The sequence below is a fragment of the Pipistrellus kuhlii genome, unplaced genomic scaffold (genome assembly GCF_014108245.1).
Source record: "Pipistrellus kuhlii isolate mPipKuh1 unplaced genomic scaffold, mPipKuh1.p scaffold_m20_p_10, whole genome shotgun sequence".
In the NCBI taxonomy this organism is placed as follows: Eukaryota; Metazoa; Chordata; class Mammalia; order Chiroptera; family Vespertilionidae; genus Pipistrellus; species Pipistrellus kuhlii.
Genome location: NW_023425405.1, coordinates 34,681,006 through 34,702,843, shown reverse-complemented (window position 1 = coordinate 34,702,843; position 21,838 = coordinate 34,681,006). Strand labels below are relative to the sequence as shown.

At 37.8% G+C, this 21,838-nt stretch overlaps 1 protein-coding gene across 4 annotated transcripts in view; it reads left to right on the top strand.

The window, feature by feature from the left end:
- The window catches only part of GLCCI1 (glucocorticoid induced 1), a 79,498-nt gene that overhangs the window by 54,797 nt on the left and 2,863 nt on the right, over window positions 1–21,838 (top strand). Inside the window, exons 4-7 of one of the 4 annotated variants that reach the window (XM_036429323.2) lie at window positions 3,720–3,833; window positions 9,951–10,103; window positions 11,653–11,863; window positions 20,645–20,765. In XM_036429323.2, coding sequence (XP_036285216.1) covers window positions 3,720–3,833; window positions 9,951–10,103; window positions 11,653–11,863; window positions 20,645–20,765 — 599 coding nt within the window. Of the gene's footprint in view, window positions 1–3,716; window positions 3,834–9,950; window positions 10,104–11,652; window positions 11,864–20,644; window positions 20,766–21,838 lie in introns of all 4 variants that reach the window. The other 3 variants (XM_036429322.2, XM_045578380.1, XM_045578378.1) reach the window with 3 other exon arrangements.

Below are 21,838 nucleotides of genomic sequence, written 5' to 3'. Positions count from 1 at the left end.
GGTATTTCTAAAAAGTAAAGTGTGTACTTTGATGTATACATTTTGTTTTCAGGGGTTTATTAAAGATGTTTAGGACAAAATGTTTTTTGGCGCTTTATTTTTGTTCGTTTATTTTAAAGATATTTTTTAAACTCTTGGTGGTTTCAAAATACCAATAAATATCATTGGTACTCAGAAAACACTTAATTTTATATCTCTATCCTCATTAAATGACTTGTATGATTTGAAATTCTATATTAATAAATATAATAAACTGTCTTGATCTAGAGTAATTATCTACTAATTCCTTTTCTAATGAAATTAACAGTCTGTAGAAGAACGTTATCTCATTATGACAGCACATGGAACACATAGATAATCTTATTTGTATATCTTTGCAAAGACATTGTATGAAAGACCATAAGCTACAGAGATTTAGAAAAAGTAAAGGGATAAATGGATATTAATATACAAGAAAGGATATAAATCATTCTTTGTTTAAGTGCTATATTTCTTTCCATGCTGTTTCTCCTCTATTTGCCACAAGTAAAAATAAATTTTCCCTGTAACCTATTTACTTTTTCCTTTGAGCTTTATTTTTATTTTTATTTTTTTTAAATATATTTTATTGATTTTATACAGAGAGGAAGGGAGAGAGATAGAAAGCCAGAAACATCGATGAGAGTGAGTCATCGATCAGCTGCCTCTTGCACACCCCCTACTGTGGATATGCTCGCAACCAAGGTACATGCCCTTGACCGGAATCGAACCCGGGTCCCTTCAGTCCCCAAGCCGACGCTCTATCCATTGAGCCAAACCGGTCTCGGCTCCTTTGAGCTTTAATAACAGCTGTCTATTTTGCTTTTTTTGTCATGGTTATTAAAGGTATTTAGCTAATACTAAAAGATTTTGTATTTTTGCTTTACTATATATCTTTGAGGAAATATATTTTACAGACTTCACTTTGTATTTACACCTCAGCTAGTAGGTAACATAGAAGTGGTTTTTTCCAGGTAAAACTGTTAAGTGATGTAATATTTTCATAAATAATACCATTATTAAATAACTTCTCTCAAATTGCTAATTGCACCCTTTAAAATGCTCAGGGATATTTTATTCCTGGTCTAGCACATTTTAAGCAGATTGTACTTCACCTAAAGTACATTAGTAATTTAATGATTTCCAAGCTATATTGTAGTCAAATGACTTTTCTTTAGCCTGTGACTGTTACCATTATATTTTAGGGGAATAACCCTAAGTTATGTTTGTTTTATAAAGTTGTGTGATTAGAGCCAAGTGTCTTTCAGTGAATGAATGGATAAAGAACATGTGGTAAATACACAATGGAATATTATCCAGCCATGAGAAGGAAGGAAATCCTGCCATTTGCAGCAATATGGATGAACTTTGAGAGCATTGTGCTAAGTGAAATAAGTCTTATAGAGAACGGCAAATACTGTATGATATCAATTGTATATGGGACCTAAAAGAGCTCAATTCATAGAAACAGAGAAGAGAGTTGTGATTATCAGAGCTGGAGGCTGGACAAACTGGGTGTTGACTGAAGGGTTAACACTTCCAGTTATAAGATGAGTGAATTCTGGGAATCTAATGTGCAACATTTTCATTACAGTTAATAATATTGAAAAAGTTGCTAAGAGAGCAAATCTCAAATGTTCTTGCTACAATAAAGAAACCGTAGTTATGTGATGGGATGGAGGTGTTAGGTAATGCTCAGGTGGCATCATTTGCAATATATAAATGTAGCAAATGAACACATTGTGTATCTTAAACATATGAATATTTATGTCAGTTATATCTCAGTAAAGCTGGGAAATTAAATGCCATTTGTGTGACTAAAGAGTAATAAATAGTAAAATATTAAGTACTAATAAAATACTAACAAATTACCTAAATTATTTTATTTTTCTTACTACTATGGAATTTAAAATTTTCAAGTATTTAGTAATTGATAAGCCAGGTTGATTTTGTTTACATAAAACTTAACTAATACCGTCCCTATATTAAGAGATTGGGTTTGACTTTAATCCCTAGGAATGTGAAATACTAGTTTCTCACCTTACAAAGAGCATTTTATTTATTTATTTTTTAAAATATATTTTATTGATTTTTTACAGAGAGGAAGGGAGAGAGGGATAGAGAGCCAGAAACATCGACCAGCCTCCTCCTGCACACCCCCTCCCCCCCCACTGGGGATGTGGCCGCAACCAATGTGCATGCCCTTGACCGGAATCGAACCTGGGACCTTTCAGTCCTCAGACCGACGCTCTATCCACTGAGCCTAACCGGTTTTGGCACAGAAAGCATTTTAAAGAGGAAGATATTTCTGGTGTTACAAAGATAAAATCTGAAATAATCTGGGGAAATTTACTATACTTGTTTACTAGCAATATTATTTAAATTGTGTAATTGAACATTTATAGCATATATTATTTCTTTTTATAATTTTATTTATTTATTGTCTAAAGTTTTACATATGCCTCCTTTCCCCCCAATTGTTCTCCCCCCACCCCCAGCTATTCCCACCCTGGGCAAGCCCCCACTGCCCCAGTGTCTGTGTCTATTGGTTATGCTAATATGCATGCATACAAGTCCTTTGGTTGCTAACCCCCCCCCCCCCCCCACTCCCCTACCATTTGTCTCTGGATCTATTCTTGTTCATCCAGTTATGTTGATCATTATATATCACATATGAGTGAGATCACATTATATTTATCTTTCTCTGACTGGCTTATTTTGCTTAGTATAATGCTCTCCAGTTCCATCCATGCTGTTGCAAGTGGTAAAAGTTCCTTTTTTTATAGCGACATATGTAGATGTACCACAGTTTTCTAACCCTCTCATCTGCTGATAGGCACTTAAGCTGTTTCCAAATCTTAGGGGTGCATATATCCTTTCTGATTGGTATTTATGTTTTCTTGGGATATATATTCCTAGAAAGTGGTATTACTGGGTCAAATGGGAGTTCCATTTTTAGTTTTTTGAGGAAATGCCATACTGTTTTCCACAGTGGGTGCATCAGTCTGCATTCCCACCAGCAGTGCACGAGGGTTCCTTTTTCTCCTCCGCATCCTCTCCAGCGCTTGTTAATTGTTGATTTGTTGATGATAATCATTCTGACTGGTGTGAGATGGTATCGCATTGTTGTTTTGATTTGCATCCCTGGGATGATTAGTGGCTTTGAGCATGTTTCACATGTCTCTTGGCCTTCTGTTTGTCCTCTTTCAAAAAGTGTCTATTTGCCCATTTTTTGATTGGATCATTTACCTTCTTTTTGTTAAATTGTATGAGTTCTTTGTAAATTTTGGAGATTAAATCCTTACCTGAAATATGTTCTCCCATGTAGTGGCCTTTCTTGTTTTGTTGATGGTTTCTTTTGCAGCAGAAGAGGCTGCCCGGCTAGGGGAGCGAGGTGCACCGGCCGTCTGCCGGTTTCCAACAATCCCTTGGAATATAGCTATCCCTCACTCACAAATACAGACACTCCCCACACCTCCAAGCTCTCTCCTTTCCTTCTCTCGCACACTGTCTTGCAGCCTGCTGTCCCATCAGCAGACATCTTGGATCTCTCCTATTTATTATTTATTATTTTTAAAAGTCTTAATCATTAAAACTTGGAAGAATGAATCAATCTATTATCCAAAAATTAAAGAAAGAAGTACTTAAAAATTGGTAATCACTTTTGTTCTCTTTCTGATTTTGCTCTCTCTCCAAAGCAGATTGCCAAACTGCGGCAGCAACTACAACGTAGTAAACAGAGTAGCCGGCACAATAAGGAGAAAGATCGTCAGTCACCTCTCCATGGCAACCACATAGCCATCAGTCACACTCAGGTAGGCTGTTTGTTAAAGGGTTCATTATAAAGGGAGAATCTTCATCACTTTAGGATTAAAAATTAATAATGTAAATTCCTAGATCTACTAGATCAATACCATTTTCTAAATTGTATAAGAAGTTTTTTTTTTTAGCTATATATCTAATCTTTTTAATGGCATATATATAGTGGTCTCAAGGATAATTGATACTGGCCTGAGCTGAAATTCTAGCTCATTCACCTATTAAGCAATTATGGGCATTATCTCATTTAATCTTCCTAATAGTACTATAACCCATCTATCTCTGTATCTCTTATATTTTTTACCCCTATTTTGCATATGAAGAAATTGAGGACTATAGTTTTGTTAGGGTTTTTCCCTCCTAGGAACATATACTAACATAGCCCAATGGAACAAAATTTGGGAAAGGCTAGTTTAGACCAAATTAACTAAAAAATATTTATGTAAATTTTAATAAAGAAAATGTAGTTTATGGCAGGAGAAACCCGAGTAGTATATAAAAACAAGTCCCGCCCTGGCTGGTTTGGCTAAGTGGTTAAAGCATTGGCCTATGGACCAAAGGGTCTTGGGTTCAGTTCCTGGTCAAGGACACATACCTTGGTTGCAGTTCCCCAGCCCCAATAGGGGTGCTTGCGGGAGAATTGTTGTGTCTCACGTAGATGTTTCTCTCTCTTTCTCTCTATTCCCCCCTAATCCTCCCTCCCGTCCATTCTCTCTAGAAATCAATGGAGGGGGGAGCATAATCCTCTGGTGAGGATAAACAAACAAAAAACCCAGGTCTCATTAGGGATTGTTTCACAAATGTGAGGATGATTCAACATTACAGAATGTATTAGCTTCATTCATAGCATCAGGAGGTCAAAATAGATGGTAAAAAAAACTCTTGATAAAAACTCAGTACTCATATATGATAAAAAATATCTTAATTTGACTAACTGTACATACTGTGAGATTTTTTAAAATATATATATTTTATTGATTTTACACAGAGAGGAATTGAGAGGGACAGAGAGTTAGAAACGTTGATGAGAGAGAAACATCAACCAGCTGCCTCTTGCACCCCCCCCACTGGGGATGTGCCCATAACCACAAGGTACATGCCCTTGACCAGAATCGAACCCGAGACCTTTCAGTCCACAGGTTGACGCTCTATCCACTGAGCCAAACCGGTCCTGGCAATACTGTGAGATTTTACGAATAAAATATTGGAAGTGTTTTTGTTATAATAAAAATCAAATAGATGTCTATAATTATTGATATTATTTGCTAATAATATAGATGCTCTAGACCAGTGGTTTCCAACATTGGGCACATGCCCTACAGGGGAGCAATTTGATTTTTAAGGGGGGCAATTCGAGAATGAGTTATTAACAGTGAATTTTTTGTATTTCTTATGGTTCTGGAGGGCTGATATACAGTATATATACACTAAGTGACCAGATTATTATGCTCTCTGGACGCATTATAATCTGGCCACTCAGTTTATATCCTATATAATAGAAGGCTAATATGCAAATTGTCCCCTGGACCAGGAGTTCGACCAGCAGGCAGGCTGGCCAACTGCCCATGTCCCCTCCCCCTAGCCAGGCTGGCTGGACCCCACCCATGCATGAATTCATGCACCAGGCCTCCAAAACACACACACACACACACACACACACACACACACACACACAGTGAGTGGCCAGATTATTATGCATTCAGAGATCACAATAGTCTGGCCACTCAATGTGTGTGTGTGTGTGTGTGTGTGTGTGTGTGTGTGTGTGTATGTATGTATTGGGTCGGCAGGTAAGTAATTGCGGATTTTTTAAAGAAAATCAAAGACAATTTTTTCATGGAACTAAATAACTTTATTCTGTAATGTATTGCCCATTTTGATCAATGACCTTTTGTCATCTTTCAGGCAGCATCATAATCCCATGTTCAAAAAACTTCTGTTTTTTATTAGCAAAAAACTGAATCAGGTACGATTTGACATCATCATCATTATTGAAATTTTTACCATTCAAGGAGTTTTGTAAAGATCGAAACAAAAAGTAATCAGATGGTGCAAGGTCAGGACTATATGGTGGATGTGGCAAAACATCCCAACCAAGCTCCATTAATTTTTGCCGAGTGACCAAAGATGTGTGTGGCCTTGCATTGTCATGATGGAATACAACACCTTTTCGATTTGTCAATTCGGGCCGCTTTCCTTCAACTGCATTGTTTAATTTCATTAGTTGTTCAATGTAGACATCAGAATTGATCGTTCGGTTGGGTGGTAAGAGTTCAGAGTAGACAATTCCTTTGTAATCCCACCAAACTGATAACAAAACCTTCTTTTGATGAATATCAGCTTTTGATGTTGTTTGAGTTGGTTCACCTGGCCTGCTCCACGATCTTTTCTGCTTGATATTGTTGTAAACAACCCATTTTTCATCGCCAGTTATCAGTCGTTTTAAAAATGGATCATTTTCATTACGTTTCTTTAGCAAATCGCAGCTGCTAATGCGTTGCGTTAACTGTGATTCTTTCAGTTCGTGAGGAACCCATGTATCGAGTTTTTGAACATAGCCAAGTTGTTTTAAGTGATTTTCAATGCATGTATGTGATACATGAAGCTTCTCTGCAATCTCACGTGTTGTACTGTGACAGTCCGAATTGATTATTGCTTTGATTAGGGCGTCATCAACTTCAACTGGACCACCAGAGCGTTTTTCATCTTTGAGTGAAAAATCACCAGAACGAAATTTGGCAAACCAATTTTGACACTGCCGTTCTTTTAAGGCTTCGTCACCATAAACAGCACATAACTTTTTATGAGCTTGCGATGCGTTTTTCCCTTGTGGAAATAAAAAAGCAAAATATGACGAAAATGTTCCTTTTGATTTTCCATTTTTCAACGAACGCCAAACGAAAACTACAAAACAGATCAAAAAACTTTTTTTACTGATTAACAGCTGAATAGCCAACTATCAAATAACAAAATGTGTTTTACATTTTTACTACGTGTGCAAACCTAAAAATTCAACTGAAGCCATATATGTGTGAAACCCGCAATTACTTACTTGCCGACCCAATATATATATGGTGATCTACCAGTATTTATACATTTTAATTCTCTATTATATGTTTTGAAACTTTATTTGCTACTTTTTTCATATCACTTCATATTATTATATTTTAAACAATTTCATAGTGATTTCTTCCTCAATATTTCACCTGTCCTTTTGTTCTTTTATTTTTCTCTTTCATGGATGCCATGTTCTTTGGAAGCTTGTTTAGATCAAGTTAATGGCCTTTCAGGCTTCTTCCATGTGAATAGGAATTCACTTTTTGAATAATATGTCACAGGGTGGCATCAGGATTTTAGAGATGCTTTAATCATGATAGGGCATGGCCAAGAAAAGTTTGGGAATCATTGCTCTAGACCACATGTGTCAAACACAAGGCCTGCGGGCCAAATCCGTAATGCCAGGCCTTGCAATGTGGCCTGCACCGCGCTGTCATCACTGCACTCCGCTGCGTTCCCATCACAATGACAGTTTATGACTGTTCAGTAAACCATTCGGCCCACGATTTAGGCTTGATTTTAGATTTTGGCCCCTTCTCTGATTGAGTTCGACACCCCTACTCTAGACAAAGCAGTGGGGGGAAAAAAAGAAATAATTTATATTATTATTTGCATGCAATATTATATATTTAGAAAATTAAAGTGAATGAACTAAACTATTAAAACTAATAGGACAGCTAAAATAGAAGACAACTGACAATACCAAGTATTGATGAAGATGTGAAACAACTAGAAGAACCATACTTTGGGGGGGGGGGGGGTTGGACACAAAATGGTACAGCCACTTTTGAAAACAATGTGGCATTCTCTGCAAAAGTTCAGTATACACTGGCCATACAGCCCAACAGTTCCACTCTTTAGCATCTGTCCATGAGAAGTAAACACATATGTCCACACAAAGACTTGTATAGCAATGTCCATGAAGGCATTATTCATAAGAGTGAAAGAATGGAAACAAACCAATATCCATCAGCTAATGAATGGATAAACATTTCATCTATCTGTACAGTGTAATACTACTTAGCAGTAAAAGGAAGGAGATACTGATACTTAGATGGTTGAATCTCAAAAACATGCTAAGTGAAAAAGTGAAGAGCAAAAGACTGCATACTATATGATTCATTATATTAAATTCTCAAAAAGGCAGAATTATAGAGACAAAGTATTAGGATTAGGAATTGACTACAGAGAGGCCCTAGGGAATTTTTCAGAATGATGGAAGGTTCTAAATGTGATTATACTCATAATTGGATTGCTGTGTATATTTACAAAGCTTAATGAACTGCATAGTTAAAATGGGAGGATTTTATTGTACGCCATTTATACTTCATCAGAGCTGTAAAACAAACATGCAATTGCCAAGCAAGCCTCAGACATTTCAAGTGAAATTTCACATGACTTTCTTTTTAACCTTAATCTGATAGAATTAAAATACTATTCTTATTTTATTTTGAGCATCTTTTCTGTAAGACTCCAATGCATTTATAGTAGATCTGTTGTCTTCTTGACTTAAAAAAAAAAATGATGTGTTTGTTCCCAATTTACACAAGAAGTTTTTAGCATTTGGTTATGTGTAAAAATAATCCTTGCTATACATATTGAACTTTTTGTAGGTGAGAGGTGAAGTCTAGAATGTTCTTTAAAATACTCTAAGAACAGCTGAAACCGGTTTGGCTCAGTAGATAGAGCATAGGTCTGCGGACTGAAAGGTCCCAGGTTTAATTCCGGTCAAGGGCATGTACCTTGATTGCGGGCACATCCCCAGTGGGAGGTGTGCTAGAGGCAGCTGATCAATGATCAAGGGATTCCCACAACCCCTTCTTCAGTTCAATAATTGGCTGTAATGGCACACAGAACTCAAATAAACACATCTACCTTGTTTCCCCGAAAATAAGACAGTGTCTTATATTAATTTTTTCTCCCAAAGTCGCGCTAGGCCTTATTTTCAGGGGATGTCTTATCTTTCCATGCGCTAGGTCTTATTTTTGGAGAATGTCTTATTTTCGGGAAAACACGGTATTGGTGTGCCTTAATGGTATAATAAAGGATACAGATGAAGAGGAACATAGGGCAAGATCTGAAAGATCTTGAGTGCAGGCACTTATGTCCTGGTGAAGTTGGGGTATGTCACCGTTTGGTGGATATGGATATGTGTTCACCAACCTGGAAGGTATCTGAACCCAGAGTTCAGGGATTTTTATGGGGGTTTCATCACATATGCATGGTCCACTGTTAACTCAGTCTTCGTCTCTTCTCCCCTCTCAAGAGGATGAGGCAGGGTGGGAATTTCAAGCCTATGATCATAGCTTGGTCTTTCTAGTGAATAGCCCCCATTCTGAAGGTATTCAGGAGCTCACTAAGAGTTGTCTCATTAGAACAAAAGACCCAGGAAATTCTAAGGAATTTAGGAGCTCTGTGTCAGGATCTGGGGTCAAAAAATAAATATTGGAACAAAAGGTGCTAATTGACGCCCCCATCACTCAGGAAGTTACAAGAATTTTAGGAACTTTGTGTTAGGGACCAGGGCAGAAACCAAATATATACTTCTGGCAATAATGTTATATAAGTAATAAAAAATATAACATGCCTAAAATTAAGCCTAAATGGCTTAAGTTTTTTTTAAATGACTGACAAAATGGAAATGAAAAATACTTGCAGGTAATTATCTCAGTGCAGGAAACAGACTGACACACACACACCCACAATAGTAGAGTCACATGGTACATGATTTCAACTATGCTTTTTTCAGTAAAAATAGAACAGGGTAAAAATTAAACAGTGTAGATAATTAAGTCTACTATTCTACCTTACCAGGTAAAAGTTTTATTCATTATACATACAGTCATATCTATTTACTTGCATAAAGGATTATTTTGATTGTGATTTTTAAATTTCTTATTTTAGAACCTAAATTTCTATATGTATATCTGAACTTACATTGTTTTGAAAGGTGAAAGTAACTATGCTCATTGTGTTTGTAATTTCAGATTTACATACTCTTTAGTTTTGATTTCTTTGACCACAAATAATTTGATATTACCTTATCTTATTTGTAGGCTACTGGATCAAGATCAGTCCCTATGCCACTGTCAAATATATCAGTGCCAAAATCAGTTGTTTCACGTGTGCCCTGCAATGTAGAGGGAATAAGTCCTGAGTTAGAAAAGGTATTCATTAAGGAAAATAATGGGAAGGAGGATGTGTCCAAGGTAAGTTTACATGGAATGTTTGAATTCCTTTTTTAAAAAAATATTGTTAACTGTCTCAACAGTTCTTTTTTGGTAACAGTTTTAAATGTAATTCACATACCATAAAGTTTGCATGTTTAAAGTATACAATTTGGTGGTTTTTAGCATATTCACAGAGTTGTGCAGCCATCTGTACAACTGATTTTGCAGCATTTTCATCACCAAAAAGAAACTCCATACCCTTGAGCAGTCATTCTTCATTTCCTTCCAATGGTCCCAGCCCTAGGTAACCACAGATCTACCTTCCCTATTTATGGACTAGCCTATTCTAGACATTTTATATAAATGCAAGCATGCACTATGTAGCCTTTTGTAACTGCTTTTTTTTCACTTGTCAGAAATGTCACTTTTGTTTTAACATGTATTAAGTTCTTCATCCCTTTTTATTGCCAAATAATAGTCAGTTATGCATGGATTTTATCTATCATATCATCAATTGGTGAACATTGGTATTGTTTTTACTTTGGGGCTATTATGAGAAATGCTGCTATGACATTTATATATAAGTTTTCATGTGAGCATATTGTTTTCATCTCTCTGGGTTTATACCTATTGTTGGTATGGGACCATGGTAACTTTTTGTTTAACCTTTTGATAAACTACCAGACTGTTTTCCAAAGTGGCTGCACTGCACTTTTTTTATATTCCCACCAGCAGTGTATGAAGTTCTGATTTCTGCATCTTCACTAACACTTGAAATTATCAATTTTATTATAGTCATCCTAGTAGATGTGAAATGGTATCTTGTCATTGGTACTTATATGCATTTCCTGATGGCTAATGAGTTTTAGCTTCTTTTCATGTATTTGTTGACTATTTGTGCATCTTCTTTGGAAAATTGTCTATATTTTGCCCCATCTTAAAATTAGGTTACTTTTAAAATTATTTAATGGTACAATAAAAGTTCTTTGTAAAATTCTTTATTTTCTAAATAAAAGGCCCTTATTAGAAGTATTATTTGGAAATATCTCACATTCGTAATTAGAAAATTTGGGTAATTTGCAAAGGAAATAGAAAACATTGTTCATGGCCTTCAAAATTAAAATAAGAAAGAACAAACAGAAAAATGTATACTGTGAATATTAGATTTTAATTTCTTATTGGCAAGTGAAAGAGATTTCTTGAGCAGTTGGATGAATTAATTCAGTATATATTTACTGAATGTCCGCTGCGTGCCAGACCCAGTACTTGGCATTCAGGATTCAGTGTTAACAGAAGCCTCTGCCCTTGGGGGATAGTGTGGAAATGCTGACCTATAGTACATATAGGGAGCTGTGTAATTTTAAAGACAATTTACCCTTAATACTTTGGACCCTAAACACCTTGGTATATGAAAGAAATTTTTTGTTCAATAAAGGTAACATGCAGAATTTAAGATTGGTATCTTTATTAGAGTAAGAATCACAGATGCTGATAGTGGAATATGACATCTGAGGAAACTCATGTGTCTTCTGTGTGAATCGAGAGTATGCACTGTCATTCACATGTTTCATGGTTATTCCTCCTACAGCCTTTGGATATCCCCGACGGCCGAAGAGCTCCGCTCCCTGCTCACTACCGGAGCAGCAGCACACGAAGCATCGACACTCAGACCCCCTCTGTCCAGGAGCGCAGCAGCAGCTGCAGCAGCCACTCGCCCTGTGTCTCCCCTTTCTGTCCCCCGGAATCTCAGGACGGTAGCCCTTGCTCAACAGAAGATTTACTCTATGATCGTGATAAAGGTAAGATGGCACCACCCACCTCGATAGAGGGTTTGTTATAGGGCCTTGCTCATACTTTCTTTGCCTTAGACCATTGCATCATTTTTTTTTCTTCTTTTGTTGAGTGGTGGGATTGTAAAGGATTGGTTAACCTAGGGTGGTTTGTTCATTGGTTTTACATATTCCCTTCTTTGTGACTCTTACAAACATCTTCCATAAATGTGTCAGAGAAGCACAGCACATGATTCTGAGAGCCAATGAAAGCTGTAAAATGGACTATGTACAGCTTCATGTCATATGACACAGGTTTTTCTTTGGTATTGCCCAGAGTTAATGATGGTTATGGTAGAGTCTATATTTCTTGTGCCTCTAGTTAGACTGTGTAATCAGATTGTTTTGGGAAGAAATAATTTCTAAAAATACTATTGGAAGAAAGAATCTTTTTTAACCAAGTAGATAAAGTTTAATATGTTACCTTTAGGACATCGGGGATTAATTATGTTGTATACATGAATTATTGATAGCACCAATAAGAGGGCAGAACCTTTGGGATTTTTGTTGTTGCTTGTCAGGCCCAAACCATCTCCCACGTTCTTGTGCTCACTCTCTTGTTTCAGTCTCTGGCCCTCTCAGACCTAGACCCAGAAGGCAAACAAAGACTGCCTTCCTAGTTGCTTTCAAAGAAACACTGAAATTATTTTATAACTCATTTATTGCTTCTCACTGTAGAAAAATAGATCCTAGGCAATAAAAATTTTAAAACATAGAAAAATTAAAGTTTAGAGAATCTTAGAGGATTTTTATGGTCCTTGTCCTGACTTGATCTCCCCACCCCCACTCCCTTTAATGTGTTTCATTTTGAGGTATTTTTACATGTAAATTGCATGCTTACATGCTCAGTCCAGTGAATTTGTGTAAGTGGATGCAGATCAAGATTTAGAAGGTTTAGCACCCCAGAGCCTCTCAGCCCCCTTACCAGACGGTATCCTTCCCCTCTACCTGGAAGTCACCACCATTCTGACTTCCATCACCATAATCGAGTTTGTCTGTGTTACTGTATTTCATAGAAATGAAATGGCATTTTGTGTCTGGCTTCTTTCATTCATCATTATGCCTGACTGTCTGCTGAGATTTAAATGGAACCTACTTTGGACTTTGTCCTCTGCTCTTATTTCTGTGGGTAGACCCCAACGGTTCTCTCCTTCCTTTTTGCCCTTTCCTTTTTGAAAGCTCTGTGAGCTCCCTTACCCCATTAAGGCTGTATTGAGTAGGATAGTACTTAAGGCATTTCTTTGCTTCAAGTCAGCAGTCTACATTTGATAGGATGTTAGACCAGGAAACTATCTCACTGAGGCGTCCTACCAGAGCAAATATTTTTAATCACCCTCTCATAACATTTTCAGTAAAACAATCAAGAAAAACTCCTACTAGAAGCAAAGTGTTATTTTGAAGGTAAATGGAAATGTGAAATAATGTTAACCTGTTTTAAGCTACACAGGCGGTAAGTGGCAAAACAGGTCTGTCTGATTGATGCCAAAATCCATATTCTTTGTTACATCCATCTACAAAAGGCCAGTGGCTGTAATGCTGTCACCAGGAGGTGCATGGAGCACCTCTCGGTCCTTCCCTTTCCCCTCCCCCTGCCAGCTAGCTGCTCACAGCAGTGGCAGGGCTCACAGGGCGCAGAGGGGCTCATGTGGGGCTCGCGTGGCGCGGAGGGGCTGTGGGCGTGTGTGGCGAGGGAGGGCTCTCAGCGGCAAGCTACTCATGCATGGCTGGTCTTCGGGTCCCACCAGTGTGGTGGGTCTGGAGTCCCGCCAGTACAGTGGGTCTGGGCCTTGTGCGATTTCACATGCTGGCCTCTAGTGGAAAAGATAAGTATGTTTTAGATTGATCTCTGACGGCTTATTAGGTCTTGTAGTGGGTTAAAATGAAAAGTAAATGTAATAGTGATAGTATGATTAGAAAACTCTGGAGTTTTGTTTTCTTCTTTTTAAGTTTAATACTCTGAGTATTTGAGAGACACTGACCCACAAAGGAAATATTTTAATAAGTTGACAGTGAACCATCTTGGTTCACTGGTTGTGAGGTTGCCTTCAGGACTCTTAAGTGTCTGTATTCCATGAAACAGATAAATCTGGACTCTGCAGTTCGATTCTAAGTTTAAAACCATATATGTTCTTTAATGCCTTTTTTCCCTAAAGACTTACAATCTTTGTTCTTATGAGAAGGTATATTGATGCCACTCTCCTGCACTGCAAGGTCTTCTGCAGGGAGCACTCTTCAACACCAGAGCTAAGAGCTTTGACACACAGGAATGGATTTGAGTCCTTAAAGTTTTGGGCATAAAATTTGCATTAATTCTCAAGGATTTCATAAATGGTAGCTGCTGCTATAAAAATAATAATTGTTATTATTACTTATCTCCCCAGAGCAAATCTTTTCTTTGCAACAGCAATTTTCAACCAGTTTGCTACAAGAATTTTTAAAACATGCAATACCTGACTATTTAAGTCAGGGACACTGACCTATTCTCCCTTAGATTGTCAAATAAAAAAAGGACAACAGCCAATATAACAATTAACATCTGGTATGAATGAATCAAAATTATACCTTTTTGGTCAGATCTCTATGTACAGTCTAAATTCTGGGGATTTTTTTTTTAAAGGTACTTATTTTATCTTATAATTAGCATATTTTTGCAATAAAACATAAATTGCTCTTTTGTTTCCATATATTTGCAGTAAAGAAAAATGTGAAAGTTAATAGGTTTCTAATAGGTTTGCATCATTAACTATGAAGACAGAATTGATCCTATAATGTTGTAGTCAACTAGGATTGATTTGGAGACTCCCATATTGTTCAGTTCTGTGGGAGACTAGCCAGTTCAGACATCCTGGGGCCCTGGTTAGCGTTCTCAGGAGGGGAGGGCCAGCCGCTGGAATATGCGTTCTAATGAGAGGTATGCTGGTGCTGCTTCCATTACTCCTCTATTCAACACTTATTTCTGCCTCTTTCTAGCATCTATTCTCCATGAATCATGTGTAATTTGAGACCTCTAAAATAATTTTAGTTCATTAGCCTTCTGGGTTTTTTTTGTTTTGTTTTGTTTGTGTGTTTTGTGTGTGTTTGTGTGTGTGTGTGTGTGTGTGTGTTTTGTTTTGTTTTGTTTTTCTTGGGCTATTGCAGTTGCCCAAGACAGAACCATTCTATTGAGAAAGGTCCAGCCGGGAAGAGACTGCTTTCAGGTTTTGGTTTGTGTGTGTGTAGAATTCAGGGATCCAGAATAAGAGCTCTCATCTTGACAGCCTCAGACTATATCCTAAGAGTCGAGTCGGCTAAATTCTTCCACATTATTATGCCCCAACTGCAAGGGAGGAAAATAGTAATTTATATAATACAGATGGCAGCATAAAAATATTAGTTCCCTTAGCAGCTCTGTCAGTGTTCCTTGTTGGTAGCCAAACTGGTGCTGGGCAAGCCACAAAATCTAGACTTCAGTCTGCCACTTTTAGTTGGTCTTTGGCACAATTCATGTCAGCAGTTGTTATAACATTCTGCAGTTTTGCAAGATATAGTGGAAACATTGATTATTGTAATCTAAGTCGACTCAAAAGTTCTACTCAATCCAACTATGGAGAGCTGTATTCCAAGAGCCCATAAATTGGTTATTTGGAACATAAACTATATTTTCCCACAGGAACAACATATGTTATGTGGATGGAGTTTCCTAAGACCAATGAATAAAAGCCTATTTAACTCATACTGTGATTTAACTCATAAATATTAATATTGCTAAGACTTTTTGGGTGTTAGAACTGAGCAGCCCTTATTCACAGAAGAGAGGAAAAAAAATTCTCTTGTCTTTTCAGGGTCTCGAGTTGACCCTAGGCAGACTTTGAATTTTTACTATCTTCTAATTTCTTTCTACATATATTTTAACTCTATCTGATTGATCTGTAGAACTCTATTTCTTAACCTTTTTTGGCCTTTACCCTTACCATACTTTAACCTTCTATCTTCCAGATAGCCTAATCAGCCAAGATTTTGGAGCACTGTTCTTTTTGTGGTTTATTTTGTGAAAATAGATACGTTGGATATACTTCTTTTAGCTCCTACATCTTGCCAATCACTGCTTTTGAGCCTGAATCGGTTTTTCTATGAAAGGAATCTTCCCATGTGGTTCTAGGATGGTTATTCTAGAAGAACCTCTTGGTGGTGAAATTCCAAGGAGTGTAGAGATTCCGTTCCAACAAAGGAGTTACCTCACAGATTAAAGCAGATCTCTTCTAAAGTGACAGAACAAACAAAGCAAACAAACTCTTAGACACAGGCAATAGTATGGTGGTTACAGAGGGGAAGGGAGTTGGAGGGGGATGAAGAGAGTAAAGAGGGATCAGTGGTGACAGAAGGAGACTACACTTTGGATGGTGAGACACAGTGCAATATACAGATAACGTATTATAGAATTATACACTTGAAACATATAATGGTATTAACCATTACCCAATAAATTTAATTTAAATAAATAATAAATATTAGCTACTATTTCAAAAAACTGATCTGTTTTAGAATTATGTCTCTGAGGTCATCTTTCCAATTTCTTTTTTTTTAAGATAATATCTAAAATTATGTATATCCTATTCTGACAGCTTATAAGGAACATCTAGTAAATAAATGCCTTTTTCCCTACTTTTGGAAAATGTTCACAATTGTAGCAATGGCAGATGCTGTGCTAGCTCTCTGGATAAGTTACTGTTCATAATTTAAAACTAATAAATATACAGCTCAGTTCCAACAATTACAACCCAGAATCTATAATAGAAGCAACCCAGAATTTATCATACCTGCATGTGTCTTTCACCTAATCTCCTGTTACACGTTTAGCAGAATGTGAGATCCAGCAGGAACAGGTAACTTTATTTTGCTTGTTGCTTTATCCTTAGCAAGTGGAGTAGTGTCTAGCAGAGTGGTGCTTAGTGGAGACTTTTTGAGTAATCCTTTAAGAGCTTTCTTGGTGGTATGTCCATTTTTAAGGATATATTTTTATAGCTGTGTTGAAATTATTAGTGTCTTTTTTGTTAAGCTCTTAAATTGTATGTGTTTGGCTTTTGAATGTTCAGGAAGAGTGTGATACTCTTTCTCCCCACCTCCCCATAAACAAATAAAAAAACTGATTATGTGAACCTAGTGATAGCCTTTTGATGGGAAAGAAGACATGAAGCTTCATTTCTTGTTGAAATTAGGGGAAAGGAAGTACCTTTGCTAAAACCCGTCGCATCTTTAATTCTGTTCATGACTGGAGAGAAAATAGGGTATCAGCCAGGCTAGAGGAAAAGGGGACCTGTTGAATTTTGTCCCGTTACCTTTTGTTCTCCTCTCAGAACAAATATCAACACAGAGGTCAGTCCTTGTACTGTATATCTTTGTGAAGCTAACAGAAGGCAGACCTAATAAAGCTGTTACCTGAGCTATAAGATTTTAATTAGAAACATAGAATGCTAGGCTGGGAGGAACTCGATCTTCTGGTCACCTCATGTCTCTAATGAGGACAGTGGACAGTTGAGTTGAGATAGATCAGAACTTTGGCAGACAGCCTAACGGTAATGAACTCTGACTCAGATTCACCAGTTGAATCCCTGCTCTGCCACTTACTATATGTCCTTGGGCAAGTTACTCAACCTCCCTGTATCTCAGTTTTCTTGCCTGTAAATTAGGGATAATGATGGTACCTGCCTCATAGCATTGTTAAGATGATTAAATGTGCTCAGATGAGTTTACCTGTGTTATCTCCCGTAATAATGCCATAATCCTATGAGTATAGATATTGTATTTATATTATCAGTAAGAATGCAGAGTCTGAGGCTTAAAGAAATGAAGTAACTTAAGTTCTCTGCAGTCCAGATGTCAACAAAAATGTTAACTACTACTTGACCCTACTTCTTGCTGCCTTTGCAGGAAGAGTGCAGACATTCAGTGTGAAAGGGCCTGGTATGTGGAGGAAGTAAGTTGTGTGGCTGGAGCACAGGGGTGAATGGTGGGGAGCAGGTAGAAAGCAATGCACCTGGAGAGGTGGAGGAGCAGCTACTTTATAAAGGGCCTTGGAGGCCTCGGGAAGAGAAATGAAGAGCCAAGCAAAGACCTTTTGTCAGCTAAAGGACACGACTAGCTCTCTCTTTTGGGACCATAACTTGGGTGGAATTACAGAACTGGAGAGAGACAGCAGGAGTACTAGCTAAGATGCTTTTGTAGGAGCCTAGACCTGTGGTCTCCAAACTTGACTTATTACATACACTTTTCAACCATTTTTAATCTGTGTCCGTAATATAAATTCATATATTTCCAAATTATCTGTATGTAATCCATTCCCCAAGCTAAATATGTGCTTGTAGAGCTTCCTTTCATATTTCAAAGATTTAGAGTAAATATGAAAATGTTCTAATATTTTCTTGCCTGTCAGCAAATTGGGTTGTGCACCTCAGTCGGGAAACCACAGGTTTAGGGTGAAGTCGAGGAGGGATGGCAGGGGCAGAGGACTTGGAAGAAGGGATGGAAGAAGGATCAGCAAGCAGCATTTGGTGGCTGATTAGATGTGTGAGGTGAGGGAGGTGTATGTGAAGGGAGATGAGGATAAAGGCAGAGCTCTAGCTTGGGAGTTGTGAAAAATGATTACCACAGCTAATAAGGCAGTGAGCATCAGAAAGGGAGCAGGATTTTAGGAATATAATGATACAATTAAGGTTCCATGTGGCTTTCTGCCTGAAGATATTATAATACCATTTTCATGTAGCAATTTTTAGAAATTGGAAATTAGAAAAGTTTCAAGAAGAAAAACCATTTAATTCATAATAGATAGTTAACAGGAAGATAATCAGTTTTGTAGATCATTCAACTCACATGTAACTTTCAGTTCTGGGAAAGTCCCTAGCCTAGTGATGTAATAAGAAATAGAATACAGATTGTAACTGTGGCCAAGATGATTTTTCTCACATGACAATAGGGTGAATCCTTGTTTGCTACTGACACAGTCACACCCCTGCCGATGGCAGAAAGGCGTTTAAAGGCCTGGGGCCCATCGTCTTGGGCCTCTTCTGCACACCAGGAAGCTCTGTTATTGCCAACAGTCATCTCCATGGAGGCTCTATCTACTTTCTTCTGTATTTCCTGTGCAAGTCTTGCTGTTTGGATAGCAAAGCAAGGTCCAGCTATGTTTTTGGAATTACAGCCTCATTCTCACTCGTTTTCTACTGTGGACTAGTCTTTTTGGCTAGCCTAGCACAAATAGAGAGCAGCAAACTCAGACTCTAATCAGGTTAATGATACTTTGCATCTTCCTGAGAGAGAAATTCATATCCTCTTCTCCCCACTCCCACAGGAGATTTGTTTAAGCAGTATAGTGTAAGTGTTGAATCTAAGACAATCCACAAATCTGTGTGGTATGTGAAGAAACCCAACTTAATGCTAAGACTTGATTATTTCCAAGAAACTCCGCATAATCTGTAGGGACACGCATAACAGTAGTGATGGAGGAACTGTGTGCTTCTCTAGGTTTCCCAGTAGTATAGCCTTATTTTTCAAAGTAGTGATTTCCCCGCCAGAGATAGAGCCACATCCAAATGCAAGCACACATCTTTGTTCCCAGGACTAACATAGAAGCTCTTTAAATCACTCACCAAATACACTGTAAGTGTGCCTGAAGGGTCTACTTTCTAAGCATGTACTATACTTCATTAATAATGATAAAAAGTCCCTATACTCAGATTCTGAATGTTAGACTGTGTTCCATATCCTAAACTAAAGCAACTTATCAAAATTGTGACTAATGTAATTATGGTGCAAATGCCATCTTTCTGAATATGTATGAAAATAATACATTTCACTAGATCATGTGCTTAGTATTTTAGCAGGGGGGGATTGGATTTGCATTAAGTCAGAATTTGTTTAAATGCGACTATTGTATTTATACAAGCATGTTACTGACTTTACAGCTTGGCATCTCATGGAGATAATGACACATTTTGGTGGGTTTGAATTTCCAAAATCCTTTGCCAGATAGGAAAGGAAGAAATTACATATAGATTTTACAGCTTTTCATGAATAAGACCATTTTCTTTTTGGTCAAAATATAAAGAAAACATGTTAAGTAGAGACGTTTTTAGATTTCTCATGCTTCCAGTAGCAAAAAGACAAATTGTGCTAAGAAAGTCCTTTTCTACAGGCATTTTCAAGGCAAAATCCTGAGCAAATTATTTTTTCATCGTGGGATGAAGGGAAAAGACATTGTGTTATAAACTCGTGTTTTTCCCTGCATACATATTATTCATAATGTTTAATATAAAAGTAACGTTTCTGCTAAGAGCTAGCGAAGATTATTCCACATACTAAAATTTCCAATTACATTGGTTGGACAGTTAGAATACATAGAGAACCCTGTATTACAATCTCTCGTAATTCTGTTGAATGACTTACACATATTGCGCCACTCATTTACATTTTGCAATACATAATAATGTATTTGTTTTCAGGACTACAGCTCTACTTTATTCAGAATGCAGTTTTCTAGACCCAAATATCATCCTTTCATGTTCCGTGGTGTGCCAGATTACTGCTGCATTGAAGATTCCTTTATAAGAAATGTACTACAGAAGGGTGTTAGAAATAGCTTTGCCATAAAGGAAGCTCTGTGGTGGAAGCCAAGGGGCCAGAGTGGATAAATTGTGCAAACGGCTGCTTGTTTGGAAATCAAATTTAATTGAAAAGAGCTTTCAATCACTAGTTAATATAACTGCTTTAAATTTACAGACAGTGGGAGTAGCTCACCGTTACCCAAGTATGCTTCATCTCCCAAACCAAACAACAGCTACATGTTCAAACGGGAGCCCCCCGAGGGATGTGAGCGAGTGAAGGTCTTTGAGGAAATGGCGTAAGTAATGTCTTTTCTGTCAGCTGGGATCTGCAAAGCTGTGAAGCTTTTCACCGAGACCAGTTGATTACAGATGAATCAACTACTCCGTCCAGCTGATAATGTGTTTCAGAATTATAAAAGGAGAAACAAATGGGAAAAAGAGAGCTTAGTGAAGGAGAAGTGGAGGCTGTATGCTGGGAATATTTAAGCTAACACAAAAGGAACTTGGAAACTCATCCTTAACGAGCTAAAAGATCCATTTTTAGTCATTCAGAACGTTCCCTCCCGAGGCTGTGTGGATGTAGGTGGATAACACAAAGACTTTGAGCAGCAGAGTCAGTACCACGCGTGGTGCGTCTAATGGCAGTGGCCACCAGCCGGAGGAAGCCAGTCTCCTTCCCTGTGGACACATGTGCCATGTATAGTCACTGGACTTTCTGTTTACAGATTCTTTTCTTTCTGAAATTTAAATATGTACACATTAAAAATTAAAGAAAAGAAGTTCATACTGAAACTACTTGGCAGAATAGCCTAAACAAAAAAACCAACAAAAAAACCAACAACCTGTGTGGCTCTTGGGCAAAAAAGTACAACAATCCCTGTGCCCAGTGCAGGTGTGTGGTGGAGGCCGCGGCCCCTTGCGTGTAGCAGGGACAGCCCTGCCTGCAGGGGAGGATGGCTTAGGCTCTGGGCGTGGAGGACGGGAAGGGCTCGCAGACCCTGCTTTGTCGGGCTGACTGGCTCTTTGAGAAGCTACTGAAACTTTATTTTTCTGATCTGTGTTACTAGAACGTATGTATAGAGATGCACAAAAAGGAGGAAATGCGGGGCAATCCTCTCCCAGTATACTTTTTCTTAGAAGAAAGAGCTTTCCAACTGAGCATGTTCTTCAGCTATAATGTGAGAGGTATTCCCACGTCCCTGAATGTTTGAAAGCAAACTAATGAACTCTGGGAAGATTAGTCTGCCCAAGTATCACTTCCGTGCTGTGTGCATCAGGATCTGCCAGCTGACTTTGCTATGGAAGATGTTTACCCCTCTACACTTAACTCATCCCCTGTCATTCACATTGTAGCTGTTTTAGAAACTCC